Genomic DNA, 26,531 nt, shown 5'->3' on the forward strand with positions numbered 1-26,531 from the left:
ATTAGAGGTTGCTGATTGTTTTGTTTTTTTTTCACTTAATTAAAAAAAGGTCACTTAAACCAAGAGAAACTGAAAGGACAACATTGCTGTTTTGGGGATGGAAGTCTTGATCCTTTTACATGAGTTATGTGAGCATTTCCATCTCTAGCTGAGGCGATGACGCTGAAAAAAGAGCGCCTTCAAAAGAAGTGCTGAAAGCTTTTGCTGAAGCATTGGTTATGGGTGGGTTTTGTGTTGATTTTATTTTGGAAATATTATTTTTAATAGAACCTCTTAGCAATTGCTAAAAACTTTTTTTTTTTCTTTTTCATATTTGTAATGAAAATCCTCCATTAGAAACTCCCTTATTTTACCTTATAATCTTCCAGACTTCAACAAAGCACAAGCTCTAGGAGTTTTCATCAGGCTGGATCTATCCCTGCAGCAGTATGGTTCTCTAATGTATAAGCTACAAGAGTTATATGAACTTCATTTAAACAGTTAATTTCAGTACGTTAGTAATTTCAGAAATAAATTTAGTGCAGATGGTACTAAAGATGTCATTGTAAGGATCTAACAGCTTTTGTGTCTTTTAAAAGGAGGCATAGGTGTGACCACTAACCACTGCAGCAAGAAATATTTTGCAGTACTAAAGGTAGGAAGGGGAAAAAATAGGTATCTCCAATAACCTGTCCAAAAACGTATCAGGTCCTGCAGGCGTATATAATGTATTTATTGAGATATATATTACACTATATATTACACAATAATGCTCCTCCCATATGGCCCTTTCTAACTTGGCCTCTTTCCATACCCACCAAGTAAACCTGCCTGACTGCAGAATTCATCCAGTGACCATTTATTTAGAACGCACATAGCTTCTCCCCACTCTCCAAGAATAGCTTCTTACTTTACAAAGAACAGAACTCTCAGTTTAAAATGGTTTAAGTGTAGCATAAGAATGTGATTAATAAAATTCAGATAGATGTGACAGATATGCCAAACTCAAAATAGATGGGTAAAGTGGTTGAGAGATCTGTCCCCTAAAACAGCTTTTTTTTTTTTCTCTTTTCATTGCTTTACAGAGTTGACAGTAACAAACTTTCATTTAGGGATTTCCAAACTGGGAAATACAAACCTCTAATTAGCAAATATTACTTTCTAATTACATATTAGATTTACTTTTTTAAAACCATTTAAACCAAATTTTAGTCTTCCCACAAGTACGTCCATCCTTTGCCTTATTCTTAGCAACAGGAGTGACTTTTTATCTTCCTTGTTTCGTTGCAAAGCTGACCCAAAGCTGCCTTGTTTCATAAAGTCGGTTAAGTCCCCGGTGACTGGAAGAAGGGAAACATCAGTCCCATTTTTTAAGTAACGTAAAAAGGAAGATCTGGGGAACTACAGACCAGTGAGCCTCAGCTCTGTGCCTGGAAGATCATGGAGCAGATCCTCCTAGAAGTTATGTTAAGGCACATATGAGATAAAGAGGTGATTCAAGACAGCCATCATGGCTTCATCAAGGGCAGATCATGCCTGCCCAATCTGGTGGCCTTCAATGATGGAGTGATGGCTTCAGTGGATGGGGAAAAGGCAGTGGATGTCATCTACCTGGACTTCTTCAAGGCTTTTGACATGGTCCCTCACTACATCTTTCTCTCTAAATTGGAAAGGTGTGGATTTGAAGGATGGACTGTTTGGTGGATTAGGAATTGGCTGGCTGGACACAGCCAAAGGGTTGTGATTAGTGGTTCTGTGTCAGGGTGGAAGCCCCTCACAAGTGATGTCCCTGAGGGGTCAGTCTTGGGATCAGTGCTCTTCAGTGACACAGACGATGGCATCGAGTGCAGCCTCAGCAAGTCTGCGGATGACACCAAGCTGAGAGGTGCAGTCAATACACTGGAAGGAAGAGAACCCATCCAGGGGGACCTGGACAGGCTGGAGAAGAGGGCCCATGAAAACCTGACAAGGTTCAGTAAGGCCAAGTGCCTTACAGTAAGGCCACTTGGGTTGGGGCAATCCCAGGTATTTATACAAAGTGGGGGAAGATCTCCTTGAGAGCAGCCCTGCGGAGAAGGACTTGGGGGTCCTGGTGAATGAGAAGCTGGACATGAGTCAGCAGTGTGAGCTTGAAGCCCAGAAGGCCAACTGTGTTCTGGGCTGCATTAAAAAAGAGGTGGGCAGCAGGGAGAGGGAGGTGATTGTACCCCTCTACTCAGCTCTTGTGAGGCCCCATCTGCAGTACTGCATCCAGGCCTGGGGTTCCCAGTACAGGAAGGACGCGGAGCTCTTGGAGCGGGTCCAGAGGAGGGCCACTAAGATGATCAGAGGGCTGGAGCAGCTCTCCTATGTTTAGGTTTAAGGAACAGGGCTTGTTTAGCTTGGAGAAGGCTTCAGGGAGACCTCATTGTGGCCTTCCAGTACTTGAAGGGAGCATATAAGCAGGAGGGGGAATGGCTGTTTATGAGCTGGATAGTGATAGGACAATGGGAATGGTTATAAACTAAGACAAGGGAGGTTTAGATTAGACATTAGGAAGAAGTTTTTCACACAGAGGGTGGTGACACACTGAACAGGCTGCCCAAGGAGGCTGTGGTTGCCCCATCCCTGGAGGCATTCAAGGCCAGGCTGGATGTGGCTCTGGGCAGACTGGTCTGCTGGTTGGCAACCCTGCACATAGCAGGGGGGTTGAAACTCTCTGATCACTGTGGTCCTTTTCAACCCAGGCCATTCTATGATTGTATGATAAAATGAACATGCCAGCCAGAAATGGCAACCACAGTGATGTACCCAACTTAGGTACAAGCTTGGATTCCGAAGGCTGGATCTATGCATAAGTCCCAGTTCTTTATTATTAACTTTTTTTTTTTTTTTTTTCTCTACATTAACCAATTCCTTCTTTTAGTCTCTGGAATTAAATTGGCAGTTCTGAAGGAAAGGATGGCCACAGTTTCGGAAAGTATTCTTACCTTCCACTTGCCTAACCGGACACCATTCAAGCCTTGGTACAGAACCAACAGCAGTTTCAGCTGAAATAAAGCAGAATTTGTGCAGACTGCCCATGACACTAAGATGAAGTTCAGAAAAATCATTGAGTGTCCTTGTTCTAAAAAAAGTTCTGAAACAAATGACTAAAAGTAACTGAATTGCTCATGGTCATCTAAGGAGCTGATATAAGGTGCATATAAAATGGCTTGTATTCTTAAGTAGAGGAATCATATATATTTAAATAAAAAACAAAACCTTCACTGAGGCATTTTACATATGTCATTTAACTGGGAATTTTTGCAAACATCACCACAATCTTTTGTGTCACACGCTAAGCATATACTGGCAAATTTCATTTGAGACATAGCTGTGACTAATTATGTAACCGGCTAACTGAGAAAGCTGTGGCTAAACAGACAGTGGCGATACACTTAGTTTGTGGTTTTGTTCTTTTCTTGCAAATAGAAAGTGAAGGGGGGAATTTAAGAATGAACATAATGAGGCGAGGAAGGCAAGACTGGACTTCTGTGTAGCTTTTATTATACTTGAGAAAGTGCTCAGATTCAAGGGAAATGCACACAGACACATTTGCATTGAAGCTGAGATACAGCAAATCGGTGCTTAAAGTTTATTAGCTGTCATCAGGCTCCTTAGCATTACAGACACAACTAGAGGTTTAGGAAGAGTCTTTGGCCCAGTTAGCTACAGCACATCTCCATCATGTTTGCCTGAATATGTAATGTGTCTCACCAAGGGAATACGTGAGCCTGGAGTGAGATAAAGGAGTGCGATCAAACTGTTTCTAACACATTACACAGTTACACTGTACTGAGGTTGTACACTAATAGTTTGAATGAAACTGATTAGAACCTGATACATGTTTTGACATTTCTCAGTTAACAGAAAAATGCATTTTGTTTGATCTATGACAACCATTCTCCAGCTGTCTTCTTGAAACTGCCTCCTCTTGAAAACCACAGCAGGTATATAGGACACGTACAAGGTAAACTACTGTATTCTTCCCCAGCTCTGAATGCTTACAGAGATATAAGTACTCTATGAGTACAGAATACTCACAGATAATCTAAACTGGACACTGTTCCTTAATCTTTCCTTTTTGTTTCTTGATGGAAGAGAGTGAGCTGTTGCAGTTATGTTTCGAATTTGCTTCTACTTTCATTATTGAAAGTACCGCCATCAGCAAGTCCTGCAATGTGCAACTACTTTTAGTTTTACCACAGGGGCTGCTCTAAATCTTGTGCTTTCAGACAGATTATCTGCCAACTCCAGGCCGTTCTTAATGAGAAAACGTGGTAACACACCTTGTCTGTAGGAAATTAACTCAAGCTTCAAACGTGATACTGTGCAACATTTGATGACCTTTGGGGAGTTTTTCCAAGACACGCTAAATTCAATCATTTACTACAGCACAATTATACACGTTAAATGCATTTTGTTTATTACTTCATTCTGCTTGACTGTCATAGGCATAATTCACATATGGACTGTACTATCTGGTTTTTGGTGTTTTGGGTTTTTTTTTCGTTTTTGTTTTTGTTTCTTTAGGTTTATTCAATCATTTAAATGTGCTTTCCTTATTTCATCTTCTTCGTGGGATTTTTTTGTTTGTTTTTTTTTTAAGAAAAGTTATACTCTAAGCCACAGCTATTTGTGATCAATAAAGACAAAAAGATTTTTTTTTTATGAACTTCAATAGTAACACAAAATTTATTATTACTTTCTAAGTTCCTACCAAACTCTCGAAATGTGTCTCCTCCCTGCACTGCTCATGTAGTAACTTGATGCTTCCTCCAACCTTTTCCAAGCCCCTAAAGGCAGAAGAATTTGTAATGCTGCACTCCAAGACCATAAGGGGGTGGGAGACTTCCTTAATGCCCTCTTACAGCAAGGGAGTTTAAACCCACACTTTCTTCTATGCAAATATCCATCCCCATTAAAATAGAAAATGAGCTCTATATCTCTTGTGGAAGCTCTTTACTGATCTAAAGACAGCAAAAGACATAGAGATAAGAGCATTAATTTAAAAGAAAGGAGTTTACTTTCTATTCCAAGTACTGTTTGTTCGTTAAAAGCAGCCTTTTGGGGGAAAAAAAAAATCTGCAATACTCTTCTGAGCTACAGTTTGGCAGGTACTCCTTCCTGTTCAGGGTGCAGGCTACATTAATACTTTTGACCTATGTTGTGGAGGTCTTACATGTACTGGCTGCCATCGATTCATACAGCCACCAGTGCTACATTGCTGCACAGGTCACAGAATGGCCTGGGCTGGAAGGGTCCTCAAGGATCATGAATCTCCAACCCTCCTGCCACAGGCAGGGCTGCCAACCTCCACATTTAATACTAGACCAGGCTGCCCAGGGCCCCATCCAACCTGGCCTTGAACACCTCCAGGGACGGGGCATCCACAACCTCTCTGGGCAGCCTGTTCCAGCACCTCACCCCTCTCTTGGTAAAGAACTTCCTCCTGACATCCAACCTGAATCTCCCCTCCCTCAAATTAAAACCATTTCCCCTTGTTCTGCAGTTATCAACCCTTTCAAAGAGTTGATTCCCCTCCTGTTTTCAGGCTCCCTTTAGGTACTGAAAGGCTGCAATGAGGTCACCTTGCAGCCTTCTTTTCTCCACGCTGAACAAGCCCAGCTCCCTCAGCCTGCCTTCATAGGGGAGGTGCTCCAGTCCCCTGATCATCTTTGTGGCCCTCCTCTGGACCCTCTCCAACATCTCCCTGTCTTTTTTGTACTGGGGGCTCCAGACCTGGACACAGTACTCCAAATGGGGCCTCACAAGATCCGAGAGGGACAATCACCTCCCTGTCCCTCTGGCCACTCCTTTTCTGATGGAGCCCAGGATACCATTTGCTTTCTGAGCTACAAAAGCACACTGCTGGCTCACGTTAAATTTTTCATGCACCAAGACCCCCAGGTCCCTCTCTTGCAGGGCTGCTCTCAAGGAATGTTCCTTCCAGTCTGTATGGATGCCTGGGATTCCTCCAGCCCAAGTGCAAAACCTTGCACTTTGTTGTGTCGAACCTCCCTAGATTCACCCAGGCCCACCTTTCCAGCCTGTCGAGGTCCCTCTGAATGGCATCTCTTCCTTCCACCGTGTCAACCACACCACTCAGCTTGGTGTCGTCAGCAAACTTGCTGAGAGTGCACTCGATTCCACCACTGATGTTACTGATGAAGATGTTAAAGAGCACCAGTCCCAAGACAGACCCCTGGGGGACACCGCTCGTTACTGTCCTCCATCTGGACACAGAACCATTAATTACCACCCTCTGTCTGCATCCTTTCAACCAATTTCTTATTCATCGAGTGGCCCACCCATCAAATCCACATCCCTCCAATTTGGAGAGAAGGTTGTGGTGGGGGACCATGTCAAAGGCCTTGCTCAAGTCCACTGGTTGCCTTTCCCTTGTCCACCAATGCCATCGCTCCATTACAGAAGGCCACAAGATTGGTCAAACGTGACCTTCCCATGGTGAAGCCGTGCTGGCTGTCTCGGATCACATGCTCATTCCTCATGTGATCAAGCATGTCATCCAGGATGATCTGTTCCATGATCTTCCCAGGCACAGATGTGAGACTCACCAGTCTCTAGTTCCCCAGGTCCTCCTTGCTCCCTTTCTTATGTGTGGGAGTGACGTGACCCTTCCTCCAATCATCCAGGACCTCACCTGACAGCCACAACTTTTCAAATATGATGGAAAGCAGCTTGGCAACCACCTCTGCCAGCTCCTTCAGGACCCTGGGATGCACACCATCCAGCCCCATAAACCTGTACACATTCAATCCCATGAGGTGATCTCAGACCTGCTCTGCTCTTACAGTGGGGGGGGGGGGATTTACTGCCCCCGTCCCCACCTAGAGATTTAAGGATGCAGGGCTCAGGGACGTGAGAAATACTAGAATCATGGCTGCCAGTGAAGACCAAGGCAAAGAACTCATCCAGTACCTCAGCCTTCTCTTTGTCCATTGAAGCCAGTTATGCTTTTACATTTACCAAAGGAGGTACACTCACTTTGGCCTGTCTCTTCTGGCCAATGCATCTGTACAATGTCTTCATACTGTTTTTCACATCCCTCACTAAGTTCAGTTCTGCCTGTGCCTTGGCTTTCCTGATCCCATGTCTGCAAGTCTGGATGGCATCCCTGTTTTCTTCCCAGGTGACGCCCTTGTTTCCAGAGCTTGTATACATCTTTCTTTGCCCTCAATGTGCCCAGCAGGTCCTTGCTGAGCCATGCCAGCTTCCTGCCTCCTCTGCCTGCCTTGCTATTCAGAGAGACAGAGATCTCTTGTGATCTCAGAAAAGCATCTTTGAAGAGTAGCCAGCTTTCCTCTTTGTCTTTAAGGACAGCATCCCAAGAGATCTTTCCTGACAATTCCTTAACATTTTAAAGTTCACTCTTTCCAAGTTCAGGATCCTGACTCCCGTCTGCTAGGCCCACATTCAAGATCACGCACTCAACCAGGGCATGATCACTGCAGCCCACGCTGTCGCCAGCCTTAATACTTTGAATGATCTCCTCCACACTGGTGAGCACCAGGTCCAGCAACGCTTCTCCCTCTGGTCAGTCTGTCCAATATCTGAACCAGAAGGTTATCATCAATGGATTCCAGGAGCCTCCTGGATCTCTTGCAGCTCTCTGTCCAGCACCTCTTCCAACAGATATCCAGATGGTTGAATTCCCCCACCAGGATGAGAGCCTGTGAGCACAATACCCCCAAGCAGTCTCCCTTGGATCAGGTGGCCTGTAGTATACCCCTATCACCAGCTGGTCTTTATATCAGTCCTATCACTAATTCTAACCCACAGGCTCAACCTGTTCCTGACTGTTGCTCAGAAAGAGCTCCTCACATTCTATCCACTCTGACATGGAGGGCAACTCCCCCACTGTTCCTACCTTGCCTCTCCTTTCTAAAGAGACGATACCCCTCAGTGGTGGTATTCCAGTTATCAGAGTCGTCCCACCATGTTTCCATGATAGCAACAAAGTCATAAGTTTCCAAGTGCATTAGTTTCCAACTTCCCCTGCTTATTTCCCAGGCTGTGTGCATGGGTATAAAGGCACTTCAGCGGGGCTTTGTCTCACCACTTTTCTAGAGGATCTAGGGTCCCCTAGAACAGCAGCATCCCACTGCCCTACTCCATTGTTTTGTACTCCACCCTCTGCTCAACCCCAGTGGCCCTTATTTTATCCCCATTCCCCTTTGTATGTAGTTTGAAGACCTTTCAGTCCTGCCAGTTCCTTAATTAGAATCCTCTTACCCCTTGGAGACAGGCTACTTCCATCTGCAGTCATCATGCCAGGTGCCCAGTAAATTGTCTCATGGTCAAAAAAACAAACAAAATTCCTGTTTTTGCACCAACCTCTAAGCCATTTATTTATGAGGTGAGTTTTTCTGATCCTCTCAGTATCCTTCTCCACTACTGAAGTTAAGAAGAAAAAAACACCTGCATGACTGTTCCATCAACTATCCACCCCACTCCCCTTAAGACTTTTTTCTCAGCATCATATCTACAACCTCAACTTGGTTTCAGATGGAAAAACTAAGCACTTCTTGTGAACCACAGATGTAGAGCAAGATATAACAGATCCAAATAAACCCTAGAGTCTGTCTGAAACTGCAATTCAGTATTTCATTTTTTCCTCCTTGAATGTATATTTCCTTTCTCTACTCCTAAAAGACATAATAAACAGGCCAATTTGAGCTGCTAGTATATACTTTCATTAGCAGCAAGTCTGAGAGCAGTAGTACACGCTGCTACCACTGCCAGATGCTTGTCTATACTTCAGGCAGGATAAATTTCACTTCAGGCTCTTCAGTTACAGCTTACACTGTGAGGGAGTTACATAATGTAGATCAGACTTAAATCCTTACTCAAAAATTTCCCTTCATCGTGTCCCAAGTTCTCAGCTATTTGCACATATACTTCCTTCTGTATCATGTCAATTATTTGATGTTCAAACTGGCTCTGGAGGAAGCTGAGTTTTCTTCCAAAGTCAAATAGATAGTACTTCACTGATTTCAATTTCAAGAGGAGCCACGGACTGGACTAACGAGTTCTGCAGGTTGCCTCTGCCAGATCTCAGTGTGAGGAAGCCTGCACAACAGCCACCCACTATGGGACAGACTCCACCTCACTAGATCAGTTCCTCTGATACATAATCTACAGGATAAAAGGAAAACACAGGCTAAAAACCTGAAGCACATGCAGATAAACAGTTTCTGAATGAAACACTTTAAGAAAAAAAAAAAAAAAAAAACACTCAATTTTTTTACTTGAGTTTTCAGTCAGCAAGGAACAGCTTTCTGCCCATGCTTATTTCACCAGTTCTGAATTTTTACACTACTGGAATTCTTGCCATATTACAAATATCCCTACTGAAAATTTTCCCTTTTGTTTACCCCTAAATTTCTTCCATTCAGCAGTCCAGGCAGACATCCTTAACAAAAACATCTAATAAAGAAGAAATTACAGAGCATACTATTTTATTCTAATTTATACAATTCTAACACATGGTACTTTATTCTTTTCCAAGGGGACTACTTGATACAGAAATAAAACAGCACCTATCTTCTTCAAGTGTATTCAAGTAAATATTTTTGTAGGTAAACTTTTGCACTGCAAATTAAGATACAACTGCAGAAGAAAAGGGAAAATAGTTTCAAAATACTATTTTCAGTGAAATCCAAGTTGCACTGCTCATTCATGAACTACTGAAATAAAGACAACCGTTCTTTAATACTGTTTAATACTGTTAACAAAACAGTGTTGCCAAAAGGTCCAAATGCTGTTTAAGTGAACCTTTCACTTTAATTAGTTTAATAGCCCAGAGGGCACAATCATGTATTGTGATGAAGCTACAATGAATATGGCTTTCCTATGCTGATAACATCATTCAAGTTTCACACAGGCAATCTGACAACTAAGCGGGTTACAGTCCTGCAGATATATCGAGTAATACATCTTTGCACACACAGATTACATATAAAGTTATTGCCAAAGTAAGATCTCGTTCCATTATGTATCTTATATAGGACAATTAGGACATACCTGTGCTGCATTATGAAATAACTACCCAAATTAAGTAGACATTTCACTTAATAGCACTAAACTTGCAGGCAGCCTCTCTCAAACACATCTAATAATATCTAACTCAGATTTGAGTTCATACTGACTAAGAATGCATTATAGTATTCATATAATAAACAGGATGAAGCTAAATACTGATCAATACAAAGATTTTCTGTACCTTTTCACAGAAGCTGAACTGCAGTGCTGGAATGATAATCTGCTGTTGTCATAGATCATTCAGTCATCAGCAAAATTACACCAAAAGACTTACATAAAATTCACAGTCAAGATGATAGAGGAAGTTTTTCCAACAGTACTAATTTTGGTTTTAAGTTTAAAGTAAAAGGAGGTAGTGCAGTAAGGTTCAACCCAATTTTACTGATGCCAGGTATATTTGCCAGCGGCCTGTGGGTTGTCTTGTAATGTGATATCTGAAGAGGGTTTGTTTCCATCAGTATGTGTGTATAAGAAAACATCAGCTGGTCTCCTGGTTTAACATCTTCTCTTTTGTCATACCTGTAGAGAACACACAAGCTTTAGTTACATTCCTCTCTACACATCACAAGGCAGATACTCTCCAAGATGAAACAAAACAAACAAATGCAAAACACTCTCAGTTATATGCCTGCTTTAAAATTATATGGAGAACAAAACGTTATTTTTTGAAGAGGCTAGAGAGCTAGTCATCCCATGCAAATCTTTCTGCTACTACTATCATCTAATTTAAGACTTGCAGAAAATTTCTTATGTAGTCCTCTCAGTTCTGTGGAAAAAGCACAAAGCCAATGACTACAGAGAATGACAGGCAGTCTGAGCATTATCTACAAAAATTGTTGTTTGGATAACAGTCTTGCCTTTTCCTTTTGAAATTAAGAAAATCTGTTATGAAGCATTTCATCAGAAATCTTTCTTTCCTGGTAGTGAAATGTTCAAGTATGAGCCCCAGAAAACAGCAGGGAAAACACTGCACTGAACACCACAGGAAAGAAAGAACAGCTTGGAAACTGAAGTGTTAACCTGGCACTTGTTCAATTTCCTGATCTACAGCATGTTTGGGCAGCTGACTTAAGGTCAGCTTTTATATACCTGTTAATGAATACTAAATACACGTTATTATCTCTACATAATACATATATAAAAGGCAACTAAGTTTCAAAAGTACTTAACATGTCCACTTACAGTTATTTGTTAAGAAGGCTTACGTTCAATCTATCTGCAGAGGGAATTTAAGAGATGAAAAACCAAATGGCTGAAGTATTTGACAGGGATATTGAAGATTTAGGTGTACATTCTCTGTCTGATCTGAGCCCAGAACTGAACACTTGAGTTCAGATCATCCCTCACATGTCACAGAGATGCATAAACCTAATTTTCTAGACTATGAGGTATCTTGCTTAGTGTCTCGTGAAGATGCTGTCTTCACTGAAGAGAAGAAGGTGAACTTCGTAGCCCAAGGGTTAGGATGCTCATATTGGATGTGACATCCTAATTGAGTCCTCAATCCAACAACTTCACAAGGGGAAGGACAAGTTGAGTGCAGCCCTCAATATTCCACAGACCACTGTTTCCTGTACTTCTGAAAGGCGAAGACCTGGCTTTAATTCTTTGTTCCATATTCCAAAAAAATATCCCACACTTACTAATGATGGAAAACAGTACAGAAGATAGAGGTTAAAAGCAAAGTTACTTACCTTTAGTTCGTTTAGGACAGAACAGTCATAAGTATCTAACCATAACAAGAGTATTAAAAAAAATAATCTGTAAGCCAACTGAAGAGTGATGCAGCTCTTCACTCTTTCTGTTGCCCTCTTCTGCAAGCTATTCTCCACCAGCTTTTGTAACTTAGGCACCTGATTCCTCCCCACACGTTTCACAATTAACTTACTCAAGTCTGTGGCTGTTGTTACTGAAGTGAACACCAGTACTGAAGTTGTGCAATCCCAAGCCTGCAACTACTCTTGCATGTACCTATGAGCATCCTTTACCATGTGTAGCTTTGCAGACCTGGCTTCTCATCTCCCTGAATTCTCTGTGGAAAACTGGAAGCAATAATCTCACATATTTCCAACAAAGTCACTAACATTTAAGATATGTGAAGCAACAGACACTCTACAGCAAACTAAAGGATTTGTGTGCATGGTTAACCAAATACAGGACCAGATCTTGCATTACAAGTGTTCTAAAACAAACAAACAAAAAAAAGCACACTCTAATTTCAATTGCTATTGCCAGAAAGATCATTTAGGATGCCATGTAGGATGATAGATGTGTTAAAACTGGCAGAAAGAATGATATACTTTGTAATAGGCTTTACCAACTACTAGTTTTGCATTTTCCTCATCAGCAAATAAAAGGCCTTTCATCTGGCTGCAAGCAGTTTTGAATTTTATTATTTTTAAATACTTGAAGCTTACACAGCATATTTATTCCTGGTTCAAAGAGACTACATAATTGAAGACAAGACTGTAACACCTGCCTTGTGTAAGAATCTGCACCGAGCTTATTTCAGTGAACCTTTGAAGAAAAATAATGGATCACCTGCATTTTTCTTGAGGCACATAGATTTAATCTAAGCACACCACTGAAAGCTGTTAACTTCTAAGAGACTTTCATTTGTAGATTGTAGTTTTCCTGAAGAATCATCAGTCCTCATAGCTGCGCCACCCATAAATCTATCTGTGAAGATGGTAGGTTAGTTTTCACCCATCTGTCACATTCTTAAATAAAGAGAAAACAGACAGCTGATGACACTAAACTCTGCACTATTGTGCTGTCAGACAACAGAGTAGCCCTTTGTATGTGAAACTTTATAACGAACCAGCCCTCCCTTAAGACTTTTTATGATAAGGAAAGATAAAAGTGATAGAGACCCTACAGCTCCAACACTATGAACCATCCATCAGTGACAGGGATATTATTCATGCACTTTCCAATCCCACTACACCACAAAAACCTCAATCAAATGACAAGAAATATCCAAACAAACTCTATCATCTAAAAAAGGCCAACAAACTTAAGCACTGTATTTGGAAAGTTTTGTTTATCCAATACATTTAAGAGTAGTTTAAATAAGTATTTATGTATCTTCAAAAAACAAAGATTGGAGCATTTTAGTTATCATGTGTGTTCTATCACTTGTAATAATAGAGTAATGTCTCCCCCTAACTACTCATGTATTAAAACCCTCTCTACATAGAAGATGCAAAAAAAATAATTCTGAACAGTGGATTGGTAAATATGACAGAAATTCTGCCTTTAACTGTCAATATCATCATGATACTACAGAAGAGCACAGAGAAAAGAAAAAAAGGCAATACAGCAATTCCTGCAGCTCGCCCTGGAAGCATACTATTCCCTTCTTTTTCTCTATTCCAAATTTTTTTCTCAAACAATGCAGTAAATTAATTATGTTTCTTCATTTTATCCTGAACAGCTCAAGTTGGGAAAAACAACTCTAATTCAGACTTAAACTAAAACCAAAACCTGTTTGTGCAAGGATAAAGTAAGGTTTTTCATTAAGATTACATTTTAAATTAGAAATCCTGACTTCAGTTGACAAGGTAGGCCTTGAATCATAGAGATGCCCTTTTTTTGCATCAACCTGAAAAGCAAGCAACAGCACCCCACAGATATCCTCTACTATTTTTGTTTAGATACTATGATTCTTAATACACTGTGTATTCTGCTCATGGTAACAAAGCTCTCAAAACTGTTATCTACCAGAGAATGAATATGACTAACAGTCTATGTGACAGCAGCTTTAACATCATCTATCTGAAAGATGTTTCACATAAAAAGACTTTAAATATTAATATGTAGATAAGCTGCACTTTGCAACACAGCATTTAAAAAAACAGATAAAATAAGATTCCCCCCAATTATTATATTACTATTAATTTATTTTATTAATAAATGTATTACGTTCTACCAAGAACAGAAAGATGTTCGTCTACAACTGTGTCTTATAAAACCTAGTGAAATAGCAAATGTAGCTCTTTTAAGGATATCAGTGCCTTAGCAAAATAACTTCTGTGCTGTCCTTTTATTTCTCACGTATTTAAAGATTATATGGCATTTAAGCAAAACAGAACTAACCAAAACAGTGTTCTGTTTCTAAATTGGCAGCACTTCACATACCCAAATTCCCTGAAGATTCATATATACATGTGTATAAAAATTAAGTATCAGGTGCTTATTTTATGAATGATTATATATATATATATATTTATATAAGTTATATATATATATAAAATAAATATAATATATATAAATACATATATATATTCCTTTTAAAATCTGAACATACCTCCAATCTGAATTGATTTCTAGAAACCGAGAGACTCCTGTTTGTGCTGCAGCTACATCAATATGAACAGAGACCTCTGCAGAAACAAAGTTTCAAAATTACTATAAGGTCACCAATAGTAACTGAAAAGATACACGAAAACAACATGAAGAAGCAATATTCAATACATGTAAAAATGTACTAATAGCAAAAAATTACAACTGAGTTAGACAAACATACCTCAAAAGCAGCTTGACATACCTGCTGTTGAAGGTACCAACTCATGCAACTTCTGAATTGCTACTCCTCCAGGATAATTGAAATGTGAAACATACAGAGAAGTTCCAGAATAAGCAGCATTAACTAGAAGATGCATTACAACAAAAAAAGATCCAATTTTGTACAGCCAGGATTTCCGGTAGTTATTCAGTCTATTGAGAGGGGAAAAAAGAGAAAGACTAAACTGTTATATTTGTTTCCTAATGGTCATTGATTACTGTGTTCTTTCACAAACAAAAAAAAAACCCCGTTAGATAATAAAGAACAGTGCAAACTTAATTACAATCACGTAAGAAATGCATTCATTATTACTAGGAGACTAAATTATAGCAACAAACACTTAAATTTGAATATCCTTATTAAGAAAATTGATTAAGGTCTATCATTACAGATAAGTATTTCTGCATTCAAAACTCAGCTATGGATATACTCTATTTCAGATAAGTTCAGAATTCAACTTAAATGTGTTTACTCAAGATACTCAAGTGCAGTCATTTAATACAAACTCCAAGTTTCATGAGTATATATGGCAATATATGGTTCCACCTGTGTATTAAACAATTTCCTGAGGAAACTTATGTTAACAACACACTAGTAACTTCTTCTCTAGCGGATAAACTGAATTGCAATAGCATGATGCTACTGCAATTCAGAACTCTAGATCACAACTCCATTTTTGCCTCTGCCACAGACTTATCAAATTACTGCTTCAAATCCTATCACTTTTGTCTCCATTTCTCTCACTAGAAGAATAGGCAGAATGATACAGACGTTCTTTCTAGAGCTTCTCTAGACCTTAATATAATCACGATTCCAAGAGAGAAAGAATTGTATCAGAACAGTAACACATTCTCCTTCTTCTTACATTTCAAAAAGGAAAAAAAAAAAAAAAAAAAAAAGAAGGAAAAAGCAATCTCAAACTTACATTCGTGAGCACACTTTAGCAGCTACTATGTTGAAGACGGGGAAAGTGTACATGATAAAGCGCAACTCTTTGTGTGGGAGGAATGAATACAAGAAAATAAAGCCCAGTGCTGGCAAAAGTAATATCCGAGTTCTCTTTTCTGCTGCACCTAAAGGTACAAATATAATGCTGCATCCCAAAGCACGAGGCAAAGCTGAATAGAAATACCAAAAGAAGGGGGATATCTTCAAGGTGAAAAGCAGAGTTAAGGATGGTTTTACTGCTAATGAGTAACTATTCTTTACAGCAACAGACAAAATTTGCAAATATGCAGTAGAATTTTGTATATCACATTATTCCAGGAATTTGGTTTTCTGCATTACTCTTGAAAAGCAAGAGCAGTTGCCTAACTGCTTTCAAATCATCCAATAAAGGTACATTAATTGTTGTTACTGATAAGGAAAATCACGGGGAAGGAACCTGGATTTATACTGGGACACCACGAAGCAGCAAAAAGAAAAATCAGCAAGGAAAGTTAAAATTTTAAGGAAAGATCTAAGGCACAGACATCGCCTTATAACTTCACATACATTCTGCTTTTCATCAAGTATTTCAGTAACACCAAAACTGAGTCTCAGGAGTAAGTCTTCACTTCAGCTGACAGTGTTACAGCTCTTTTTCCCCGGATGTTTCAAAGGATACTCCCCAGTTGGAACTTTTGTTTAAAATTGTATTATACCAGAGCACTTTCCCTTCAGGCCACACAAGTTGCCTCCAAAATAGAGAGTCCACAGCCACTGTTAGCCCTGAAAGAATTAAATACACATCTGGATGAATTAAAAACTAAGGCAAACCAAACAAGCACATCCACACTGCACATTTACTGATGACAGCAACACAAACTTGATGATAAAGGATGATAACGGATATATTGATAAAGGCAAACAGAAAAGCAGCAAATCCATCAGTCCTATCTCCTCCACTCAGCTCCCCAAGAACCGCTCTGGTATTTATGAATTTTGCCAGTGAGGGAATGGTTGTATCAGTGAAATTCCTGTTGGACCTATGGACTCTGAATGAAGTGCTTCCGAATGCACGTGCAATGATCCTTCACTGTTTCTGCTGCCCACACTGCAGAAAATTAACCATGCTACCAGAGCTCATCACAGGTCATCTGATGATAGAATTTTAACAGTCAGGCTGGCAGAAAAGCTTAGAGTGTTTAAATGCATGTGCATGAGCTGTCCGTGAATAAGTAGAAACAAAATTTTTCAGCCTCTCCAATGTGGAAAATCATAGCTGTTCAAGTTAATGTAATAGAGAGACACAACGGAGAATTTTTTTAAACCTCAAGCATACAAAGTAGAACTGTGACCCTCCACAATCCTCTTGTTCAGTATCCCTGTCTGTCACATTCATTTCATCCTCAGTTTCAGCCTGTCATCATGGCAATAGATAATACAGCTGATAATGTACCTGGAACTGCAGCCTGGTACTAATTATACTGAAGTTAACTTGTACATCTAAGATTTTTCAAGACCAGGACATCATACAGGATATCTGAAGGCAGAGATCACAGTACCTTCCTGGGGCTCTGTGCATACTTATTTCCTTGCACACAAACATACAAAGAAATAAACATGCTTAACATGCTTGTGGTATTACTGGTAAACAGAATGAGACAAAACCAAACCCTAAGGGCCAGGACACTAGAGGAGAAATAAAAAAAAAATTAAAAAAATAAGCAAATCTCTGTATTTCTGCTGAATTTAATATGTGGCTTCTCCTCCCCCCTTCCCCCCCAGCAAATACTTACCCAACCAAAAACATCCAGCAGGAACAGCATGGGAAAGTATCTTTAAAATGGAGATCCTTTTGGTTAAAAACGTCACGAGAAGCATGAGACCTAAGAATATGGCAAGCTCTGATCTGAAGACTATAATTGCCAAAGCTGAGAACCAAATGAATGGCCTCTGCTTTTGTTGTATCCAAAATGTCAATGCCAACAGCACTGTAAAGATAAAATACACTGTCTCATCTATTTGTTTTCTACAGGACAACGCTTTTATTAAGAAAAGCACCCTGTTACTCAAACTTCCCAACCCATCCCATCTCAGTCTTCCCAGGAGTTTTTGTCCAGAAATCCTCCTGTCACAGAAACAGAGCTTGGAAAATCATGTATCATACTATCACTGATGCTTAAGTAACCAGGAAAAGCATACTGCAAAAGGAACATGTGGCAGCTCTTCTGGACTGTGCATCTGATAGCTTTTGACCCCAACCCCTTCAAATTTAAATACTAATTGCCTTTCAAACTAAGACTCATAATTATCATTTCCCACCATCTCCTGAAAAGCTTTTTTTTCCTTAGATTAGTATATCTTGTATTACTGACAACAGCACCCCATTTCAAATATGAAAGAGACTACAGACTACAGGTGAGGGAGAAGGAACTACGAATCCATCTGTAATGTTAGCTGGAGATAAACTATATCTCCACAAAGTTACCTCTACTACTACAGAGTTCAAATCACATCATAACACTGACTACATTGTAAAGTGATCTGGACCCTAAGCAAAATGCAAAAGAACAATACCAACTGATTACATGTGAAATACGAAGAGTAGAAACACTTAAAACAATTTGTATTTTTAATACCCACAGAAATGAGCTGGAAAGTTTACTACTACACAGTGTTTGATGACTCAGTTTTCTTCCTTTTGTTTTTCAGTTCCGATCTATGCAGGTTCCTACATCAAGCCAAACAAATTCCACTGAAGCATTAAGTGACTATACTAATATTTATCATATGTGGTTAATTTTTCCTCTCATCATCTCTGGGGAAAAACCGTGTATGTAGGGTATGATTTTGACATGGATTTTTTTTTCCCCAGTTCTGTACTGTTAGATTTATAGGTGATTCCAGAAAAGTAAGGTGGAGAGCTTGCCGTGAGAGTTATTTCCACAGCCTCATGAGAAAATGGCTTCCTGTGTAGATTAAGTCCTACAGATCTGTGTTTGTTTGTTTGTTTGTTTGTTTTTAAACAGAAAGTATGCCTACTGCTTTTCCAAAACCTGTGTTTTATGCATTAGATAAGTGTACTCAAGTCTCTGAGAAACTCCAACTCATCATGTATTCAGATGTTGTATTAGATTTAACAGTCACTGTAAGCATTTCTGGAAAAAAAAAAACCACCTCAAAACCACTCAAGTTTTCTCATCTTGTTATCACATAGCATAACAGAGCATAAATATTAACTTGGGCTAACCATATTTTTTCTACAGCTTAATTATCCACACATTTGAAAAGAATTTTCACATTTTGAAATTATCCATACGCAAATACTTACCAAAAGGAAGTGCAAATACATTGGGAAGGGTTCGTGTACAGTAAAACATCAAGTGAAACTGAGTAACAGTTATGAGACAGAAGATTGTTGATGTAGTTGCTCCAAACTGCTTTCTAACTTCTTTCTGCAACTTCCATAGTGTGTAAATCACACTGAGCCCCAAGCTTCCTCTGACTATCAGAACAATACAAACACAACATAATCACACTGATCACCAATGAATGTGTAAAGACACAAAGGGAAGAAATTACTAAGAACACAACTGAAGAGCTTACAACGCAAGCCACTTTATAGAAAAGAACCAAACCCTTTCCACGTTAGTTTGTTTTAACTCATCTTTAACTTGCTTGATACTTCTGCGCAGAGGTCAGTGATTCTGTGCCCAAATCAAGCAATATCTTACAAAGTGTAAATGGAAGTATACAATGGAATATATTCTCTGAACACACTTTCTCTAGGTTTTTGCTAAGAAACACTTCCTCTGTGTTGTTAATTACACCCCCCCAAAAAAAGAAGTGGAATTGCCACGCTGGCTCCACATAACTACAGTTTGTAAAATCCCTCATTAGCAAAAATACAACATTTTAACCACTGACTCAAACACTGAATATTACATTACATTAAACCAAGTTTGAATTCAAAGTTCACATACCAATCAGCTGGGAGTAAAACTTGGACATTTTTAACAGGGAAAGTATGTATATGGCTGGGCTGGAAAGAGCAGCAATAAAGATCGGTCCAAGAAACGTTCTTGGGACAACTCCAGGAAATTCATGGTGGTCATACTGCAAAAAGAAAAATTTAAGATAGGCAAATCAGAAACAAAAGAAAATCAAGATAAATTATATTCATATTGCATATTTTCTACTCATATAGAAAGTAATAGCAAGCTTTAACAGTATCCAAAAAAAGAACACCTATTTTGAATTTACCTTATCCAAGTCCAGTTGGTGGTACACAACGTCATGGATAGCCTGTAGGTTAAAGCTTTCCTCCACTTTTGTAAATGGGCAGACAGTTAAATGAACAAAGGCCACAACAATAATCAACAACAATAATGGGAATGATCGCCCACTTGAGCTCCTCTTCTGAGCCATCCTGTGTTCAAAATTCACATATATTCACCTATCAAGACCAGAATTTAAAAGAACATACATTAATAGCATGGTATAGAAATTAATACATTAATAACGAGGTATAGAAACAGAAAAAGAGAGAAATTGGTCAGGGTGATTCTTACAGAAAGAAAAGGTACTACAATACTAAACAAAAAAATAAATAAACTGAATAATCTATAGCTATGGAGTAGATAGACAAAAAGATATTCAGACTACATTTCAGGATTTGTGCCATCTCCAGCAAGTGCAAAGGCTCTCATTTTCAATCTGTAACATTTCAGTTAACACAGACCCTATTTCAAATGCTTCCCTTTGTGCCCCATACTGTCTCTACTGCCAAGAGCACCATCTCAATTATGCCTGTGTTTTATGGAAGAGAGCTCTGTAATTTCTTCTCCCTTTAATCTCACACTGGATTTACACATGATCTTCAGGACATACTATCTCTTTTGTCTGGGACTCTGAAGCTCATGGGAGAGGAAGCCAGAAGATGATTAATTGTTCAGAACAGAGTACTTTGAACTTCTGAGTTTCCTAGCTTGCCAGTGACTAGGTATGGTCTTGGCAAGCAGAAAGGAATCCCCCTTGGCACCCACACCACACATCATTACAGGGTGAGCACTGTCAAAACCCAAACCTTCACACCACTGCGTAGAAGGAAAGGCCATCTGTCCATAGTGCTCTGTTTCACAACACCGTGCTGACCCGTGGCATTACCTGCAAAGTATTTCAGCTGATATCAAGGGCATAAAAAACACAGGTATTTTAATACTAACCTTTAGTAATTTAAAATCATAAACTAGTTTTAAAAAGTTAACTTCCGTTATCATTTCCAGCAGAAATGGTGGTCTAGTTCTACTAATTTAATTTAAGTTTCCCACTTTTCTAGGTTAAATTTCATAAAAGTCGAGGTATTTTGTTAATTGTTATTCTTGTTCTGTTCTCACAGACATGAAACTTGAAAAATGGCACTTTTTAGGTACAATTGGGTTTTTGGTTGGAAATGTTTTCTCCCGTGTTTTGGTCTAAATCTGTCCATCAAACAGATGTCAGACAACTGGCAGATTTATTAGGATCATTCAGCAATTGCCTCCTATAGTCACCTTTTCCTCAATTGATTTGTCCTTCCTAACATTAAAGAGAAACAGATATAATGTCATAAATACTCTTTATTTCCAAACTAACGTCAATTAATCCAGAAAACTATACAATTCCTGCAAATAGCATGCATCTATATTGTGCTATACACACAGATTGCTCTGAAGGTAAAGCTTATTTCCACAAAAACTACAACAGACACAAGAACACAATAACACTAACTGACAGAGCAAATTCTAAGCTACAAACTATCTTTTTTAACATTAACTATGCATTTCTGACAGCAACAAACAAGAGCCTACATGCTATGGTTGTAGAAATCTGCACGAGCAGAGGTGACCTGCTGCCACTGTCACCACTGCTGAAACTCACCAGCCACTGCCTGAGCATGCTCATATCCACTGCTTGGTCCCCATAAACATTCAGCAAGTCTCAATGCATGTCAATGGGTGCCACTTCTTCCACATGGAGGAATTCAGTGACACACCTTTGCTCCGTATGCACTTCCACATCAGACACCATTTTGTCAGACTGCCCCTCTGCTGCCATCTGTCACATGGCAACAGGATGTAACAGAATCTTGATGCAAAGGTTCAACCCCTACTTCCATACCACCAACATCCACCCTGATGTTGTAGACCAATATAATAAATAGGAGGCAGTATGTCCAGAGCAGCCCTCATATATACTCACAATTTTCATTGATGACCTAGATAAGGGCATCGCATGCACCCTCAGTAAGTTTGTGGAGAACACCAAGTTGGCTGGAAGTGTCGATCTGCCTGGGGGTAGCGAGGACCTACAGAGGGATCTGGACAGGCTGGGCTGAAGCCAATGGGATGAGTTTCAACAAGGCCAAATGCCAGGTCCTGCACTTTGGCCACAACAACGCCAGATGACGCTACAGGATTGGGGTGGAGTGGCTGGAAGACTGCATAGAGGAAATGGACCTGGGCGTATTGATTGATGCTCGGCTGGACACGAGCCAGCAGTGTGCCCAGGTGGCCAAGAAGGCCAATGGCATCCTTGCTTGCATTAGAAGCAGTGTTGCCAGCAGGAACAGGGCAGTGATTGTCCCCCTGTACTCAGCACTGGTGAGACTGCACCTCGAGTTCTGTGTTCAGTTTTGGGCCCCTCTCTGCAAGAAAGACACTGAGGCCCTGGAGCGGGTTCAAAGGAGGGCAGCAAAGCTGGTGAGGGGTCTGGAGCACAGGCCTTGTGAGAGTGGCTGAAGGAGCTGGGAATGTTCAGCCTGGAGAAGAGGAGGCTCAGGGGAGACCTTACTGCTCTCTATAACTACCTGAAGGGACGCTGTAGTGAGCTGGGGGTCGGCCTCTTCTCTCGTGTAACTGTGATAGGACTAGAGGGAACGGCTTCAAGCTGTGCCAAGGGAGATTCAGGCTGGATATTAGGAAATACTGCTTCTCTGAAAGAGTGGTCAGGCACTGGAATGGGCTGCCCAGAGAGGTGGTGGAGTCACCGACTCTGGAGGTGTTCAAGGACTGTTTGGATGTTGTGTTGAGGAACAAAGTTTAGTGAGATCTACTGGTGATAGGTTGGACTGGATGGGTCTTTTCCAACCTTGGTGATTCCGATTCAATCCATATATACATGTACATACATATTCCTACACACAATAGGAAAAATTACTAGAAAATAGTACTAGAAATTTTCTATTTTGTGTAATTCCTACTATTACAGACTCTAACAAAAGCTCTGATCTGGGGCTCAAAGGAAGAGTTCTGTGGTAGGTCTTTACAATTTTTGCCTTGTTTTACAATGTAAATAGCCTAAATAAACACATCCCATGAAGTGGAAAGTGTTGTTAACCCATGCCTAGTACTACTTCTTTACTCGGACGGATAAAAATGATTTCTGTCACAGCATAATCCTTTTTCCGCAGCAGCAGTAAATGAGGTATTGGACTACCACTTCAAGAAGTGCTGGATAGGAATTAAGCATCTGTACAGTGCAGTCTACCTTGTATAAACTCTTGCCTCTAGAAAGCTCCCTTGCTGAATTCTTCCATTAAATACAGAGATATGTCATATTTCTGAAAAATCTACCCACAGAAAAATGGACACTGAAGAATGAGGCCATATAGCAGCACAAATGTTTGAACAACTTGTATTTGACACGTATCCCAGCAGCAAGCTGAAATTCCTTCATCCAAACTTTTACAGGATATTACAGCTATTACAGGAGTCAATGAATCCTTGGAAAAGGACTCAAGAGCCAAACAGCTTTATCAGTGAGTGACACTGAAGCTGCATATCCCATATACAGTTTATCACAAAGCTTTCTTTTTTTGTTCTTTTCTAAGATCTTGTAGACTCCAATCCTAGTGCATGCCTGAAGAAAGGAAGCTTTTGCCAGAGCACTCAGATTTTGAAGATAAATGTATGCATTATATGTCCTGAAATTCCCTGAAGGGAAACAAGCTAGGAGATTAAAAACAAAGCATGAAGACAACACCTAGTCTTCTGAGATCAAGTTTAATAAATCTAGTGATCTTGTCAAGTTTCCAGATAACCTGCTCTGTTGAAAATTGATGTTGACAAGCCTCAAAATTCAAGTGCCATTTATCACAACAGGTAGGCAGGGAGGCACTGAATTTGATTCTTAAAATGAATTTGCTATACAAGAGCAAGAATACATGCAATTCACATTTTTATTTTTTACTGCCAAAAACAGGTTTCAATTAAAAAAATCCACTACCTTTTAATAATAAAGGTTAGAGTAATATACTAATCAAATACAGTCTTATTCATCATCAACATTCTAGAAACTTTTGAAGAATCTTCAGAGCCAGATGACATAACATTTACTCCCTCACAGAAATTGAACCTCAGAGAGATTCTCAACAGGAGTTCATCCCTTCCTGGAATTCAATGGGGTGAAAATAATGTTTAAAAAAAAAACATCTGAAAGAAACAAATGTCTCAAACAGTTCTTTCCAAAGTAGCTTATTCTTTTCTTAATATTTCTTTTTTGGAAGCATGAGAAGTTTCAAGAATTCACTTTCCAGCCTTCCCTACTTGGCTCAGTTATGCTTTTTAGACACTCTTCAGGATAAATACATGAAGAGTTTTCAGCCAATCCACACACTGAATCACAGAATCACTAAGGTTATAACAGACCATTAAGATCAACTAGTCCAACAATCAAGCCATTATCACCATGCCCACTAAACCATATCCCCAAGTACCACATCTACATGTTTCTTGAACACCTCTAGAGACAGTGACTCAACCACTTCCATAGGCAGCCTGCTCCAATGCTTCACCACTGTAAGAATTTTTTCCTAATATCTAACCTAAACCTCCCCTAGCACAACTTCGGGCCACTGACTCTGATTCCATCACTACGCAGAAGAGGCCGACTGCCACCTTGCTAGGATCTCCTTTCAAGCAGGACAGGAGAGCAATGAAGTCTCTCCTAAGCCTCCTCTTGGCCAGCCTCAACAATCCCAGTTCTCTCTGCTGTTCTGTGTAAGACTTGTTCTCTAGACCATTCACAGCTTTGTTGCCCTTCTTTGGCACACTCCAGGGCCTCAGCATCTTTCTCAGTGAGCGACCCAAATTGAACACAGCACAACACAAGGTGCAGTCTCACCCAGCACTGAGTACAAAAGGATGACCACCTCCCTGCTCCTGCTGACTGCACTATTTTTGAAGCATACTAGGATGCCATTGGCCTTCTTAGCCACCTGGGCACACTGGTGGCAGACATGCAGCCAGCTGTGAACAACATCCCTAGACCCATTTCTCTGCTGCAGCTTGCCAGCCATTCTGCCCTCAAGCCTGCAGCGACGCATCGGATTGTGCCCAAATTTCTCCAGAGATGGCATTTCACCCCCTCACACACTGCCTGGAAGCATCCAAGCAGAGCCATCAAGAGCATGCCAACTAGCATCCTCCCTTGTTGGCTACTATCTTTGGTACGCTTCAATAGCTTGCCCAACTCCGTTCTAGAGATAACCTCTGAGGTCAGATTTAAGCACTGAAGGTTTTTTGTTTTTTTTTTTAACCCATCATCATTTATAAAAATGAATGTGATAGTTGCTATTTTAAGCTGTATCGCCTCATTAGCTTGGGAACTTATGAAAGTAGAAAAAAAAAGCAACAGGAAATAGAAATCTGAGCCAGGAAACAAAGCCTGGGACAGTACCAGCTACGAAGGAACTATAAAGCTACGTAGAATACACCTACAGGAGAGTGAAAAAGCACTTTCTCCCTTCCATACAACACACTTACAGACGAGATACACGGGACGCTCCCGACCAAACCAATCCTCTCCTTACACATACACCGCCAACCTGGGCTGGTCAACCGGCCCTTAAGGACCAATGGACTCCGCTCCGCGCGGGCACAGCGCCCTCTGGCGGTCGTTTCACGCCGAGCCGCCACCTACCTGGGCAGGGCCGCCAGCCGGGCACGGGTCGGGGACCCTCAGCCGCTCCGCTCCTCCGACTCTCCTCCTCGCTCCCAACGTCAGCTATGGAATCACTGCCAAATGAATCAAGTACGTGACCGCATCTTACGTGCTGTACCCCGCAGGGTATCGTAAGAGATAAGGTAACACCACATTTCCATAGATTAGGAATTGAGGAATCACAACGGCTTAACGCCAGGTTATAGGGCCAGCATTTAGGAGCGCACTGGCCTGTGTACTGACGTACGCGCTGACTTCCCTGATTGCTACAGAGCTATTTTCGGAATAAAGAGCCATCGCCGCAGAGCCGAGCAGCCTCCTGTCGTGGCGCCGAGCCCGACGGAACGGGGTGACCCCAACCCGCGGGGTGCCGCGACCCCAGGGAGCACACCCGCAAGGCCGCTCCTCCCCGTCCCCCACCCCCCGCCAGGCCACGGCAGCGCTCCGCGACGGGAGCCAGAATGCGCCGAGGGGAAACAGAACCCGGGCGTAACGGCTGCGCTAGCGACAACGCTCGCACAGAACGGCCATCCCTGGCGGTGCTCTCAGCCGCAGAGCGCCAGCTCCTGCCCAGCCGGCGCTCCGCACCGAAGGGCTGATGGCTGCAGGGGCGGGATCTCTCGGGGACGCCGGGCGGCAGCAGCTCCCCGCCCGCGCCCTCTCTGCCCCCGTTGCCTCCCGCCTCACCCCTCAAAGAGCCGCCACCGCGTCCCTGTCTCACCTCTACCCCCGGCACCGCGCCCTGTCGCGCTTTGTCCCGTCCCGCCCCGCGCTCACCCGCCGGCTCTCCACGTGGCCGCCCCCCAGAGGGCGCCGGCGGGAGGAGTGAGGAGAATAGCTCCGAGCTCACGTGACCGCCTCCTCGCCGGCCATGTTAGGTGAGGGCAGAGCTCGCCGCCAGCCACCCTAAGCTCCGAGACAGCCGTCAGTAGAAATGGCGGCCGGCTCCGAGCCGAGCACAGCTGCCCGCACTCACGATGGCGGCGGAGCCCAG

The 26,531-nt window shown here is 41.2% G+C and overlaps 1 protein-coding gene across 4 annotated transcripts; it reads right to left on the reverse strand.

Annotated features, from left to right (window-relative positions):
• Positions 1-9,728: 9,728 nt before the first annotated feature.
• On the reverse strand, positions 9,729-26,514 carry ALG12 (ALG12 alpha-1,6-mannosyltransferase). 4 transcript variants are annotated; one of them, XM_042872410.1, is made up of 12 exons: positions 26,259-26,320; positions 25,517-25,611; positions 20,643-20,722; positions 19,820-20,012; positions 19,540-19,672; positions 18,888-19,061; positions 17,353-17,547; positions 16,239-16,342; positions 15,558-15,781; positions 14,615-14,784; positions 14,375-14,450; positions 9,729-10,584 (listed from the first exon to the last, which is right to left on the reverse strand). In XM_042872410.1, exons 4-12 carry the CDS (start codon positions 19,982-19,984, stop codon positions 10,353-10,355), a joined length of 1,473 nt encoding a protein of 490 aa, XP_042728344.1. In that variant the 5' UTR covers positions 19,985-20,012; positions 20,643-20,722; positions 25,517-25,611; positions 26,259-26,320; the 3' UTR covers positions 9,729-10,352. The 4 variants fall into 4 exon arrangements, with proteins under 4 accessions (XP_042728344.1, XP_042728343.1, XP_042728341.1 ...); XM_042872409.1 differs by lacking the exon at positions 20,643-20,722 and having other exon boundaries at positions 26,315-26,514; XM_042872407.1 differs by lacking the exon at positions 20,643-20,722.
• Between the last annotated feature and the right edge of the window lie 17 nt (positions 26,515-26,531).

Source organism: Lagopus leucura, unplaced genomic scaffold (assembly GCF_019238085.1).
Source record: "Lagopus leucura isolate 7727_CA_CO unplaced genomic scaffold, USGS_WTPT01 Super-Scaffold_100008, whole genome shotgun sequence".
In the NCBI taxonomy this organism is placed as follows: Eukaryota; Metazoa; Chordata; class Aves; order Galliformes; family Phasianidae; genus Lagopus; species Lagopus leucura.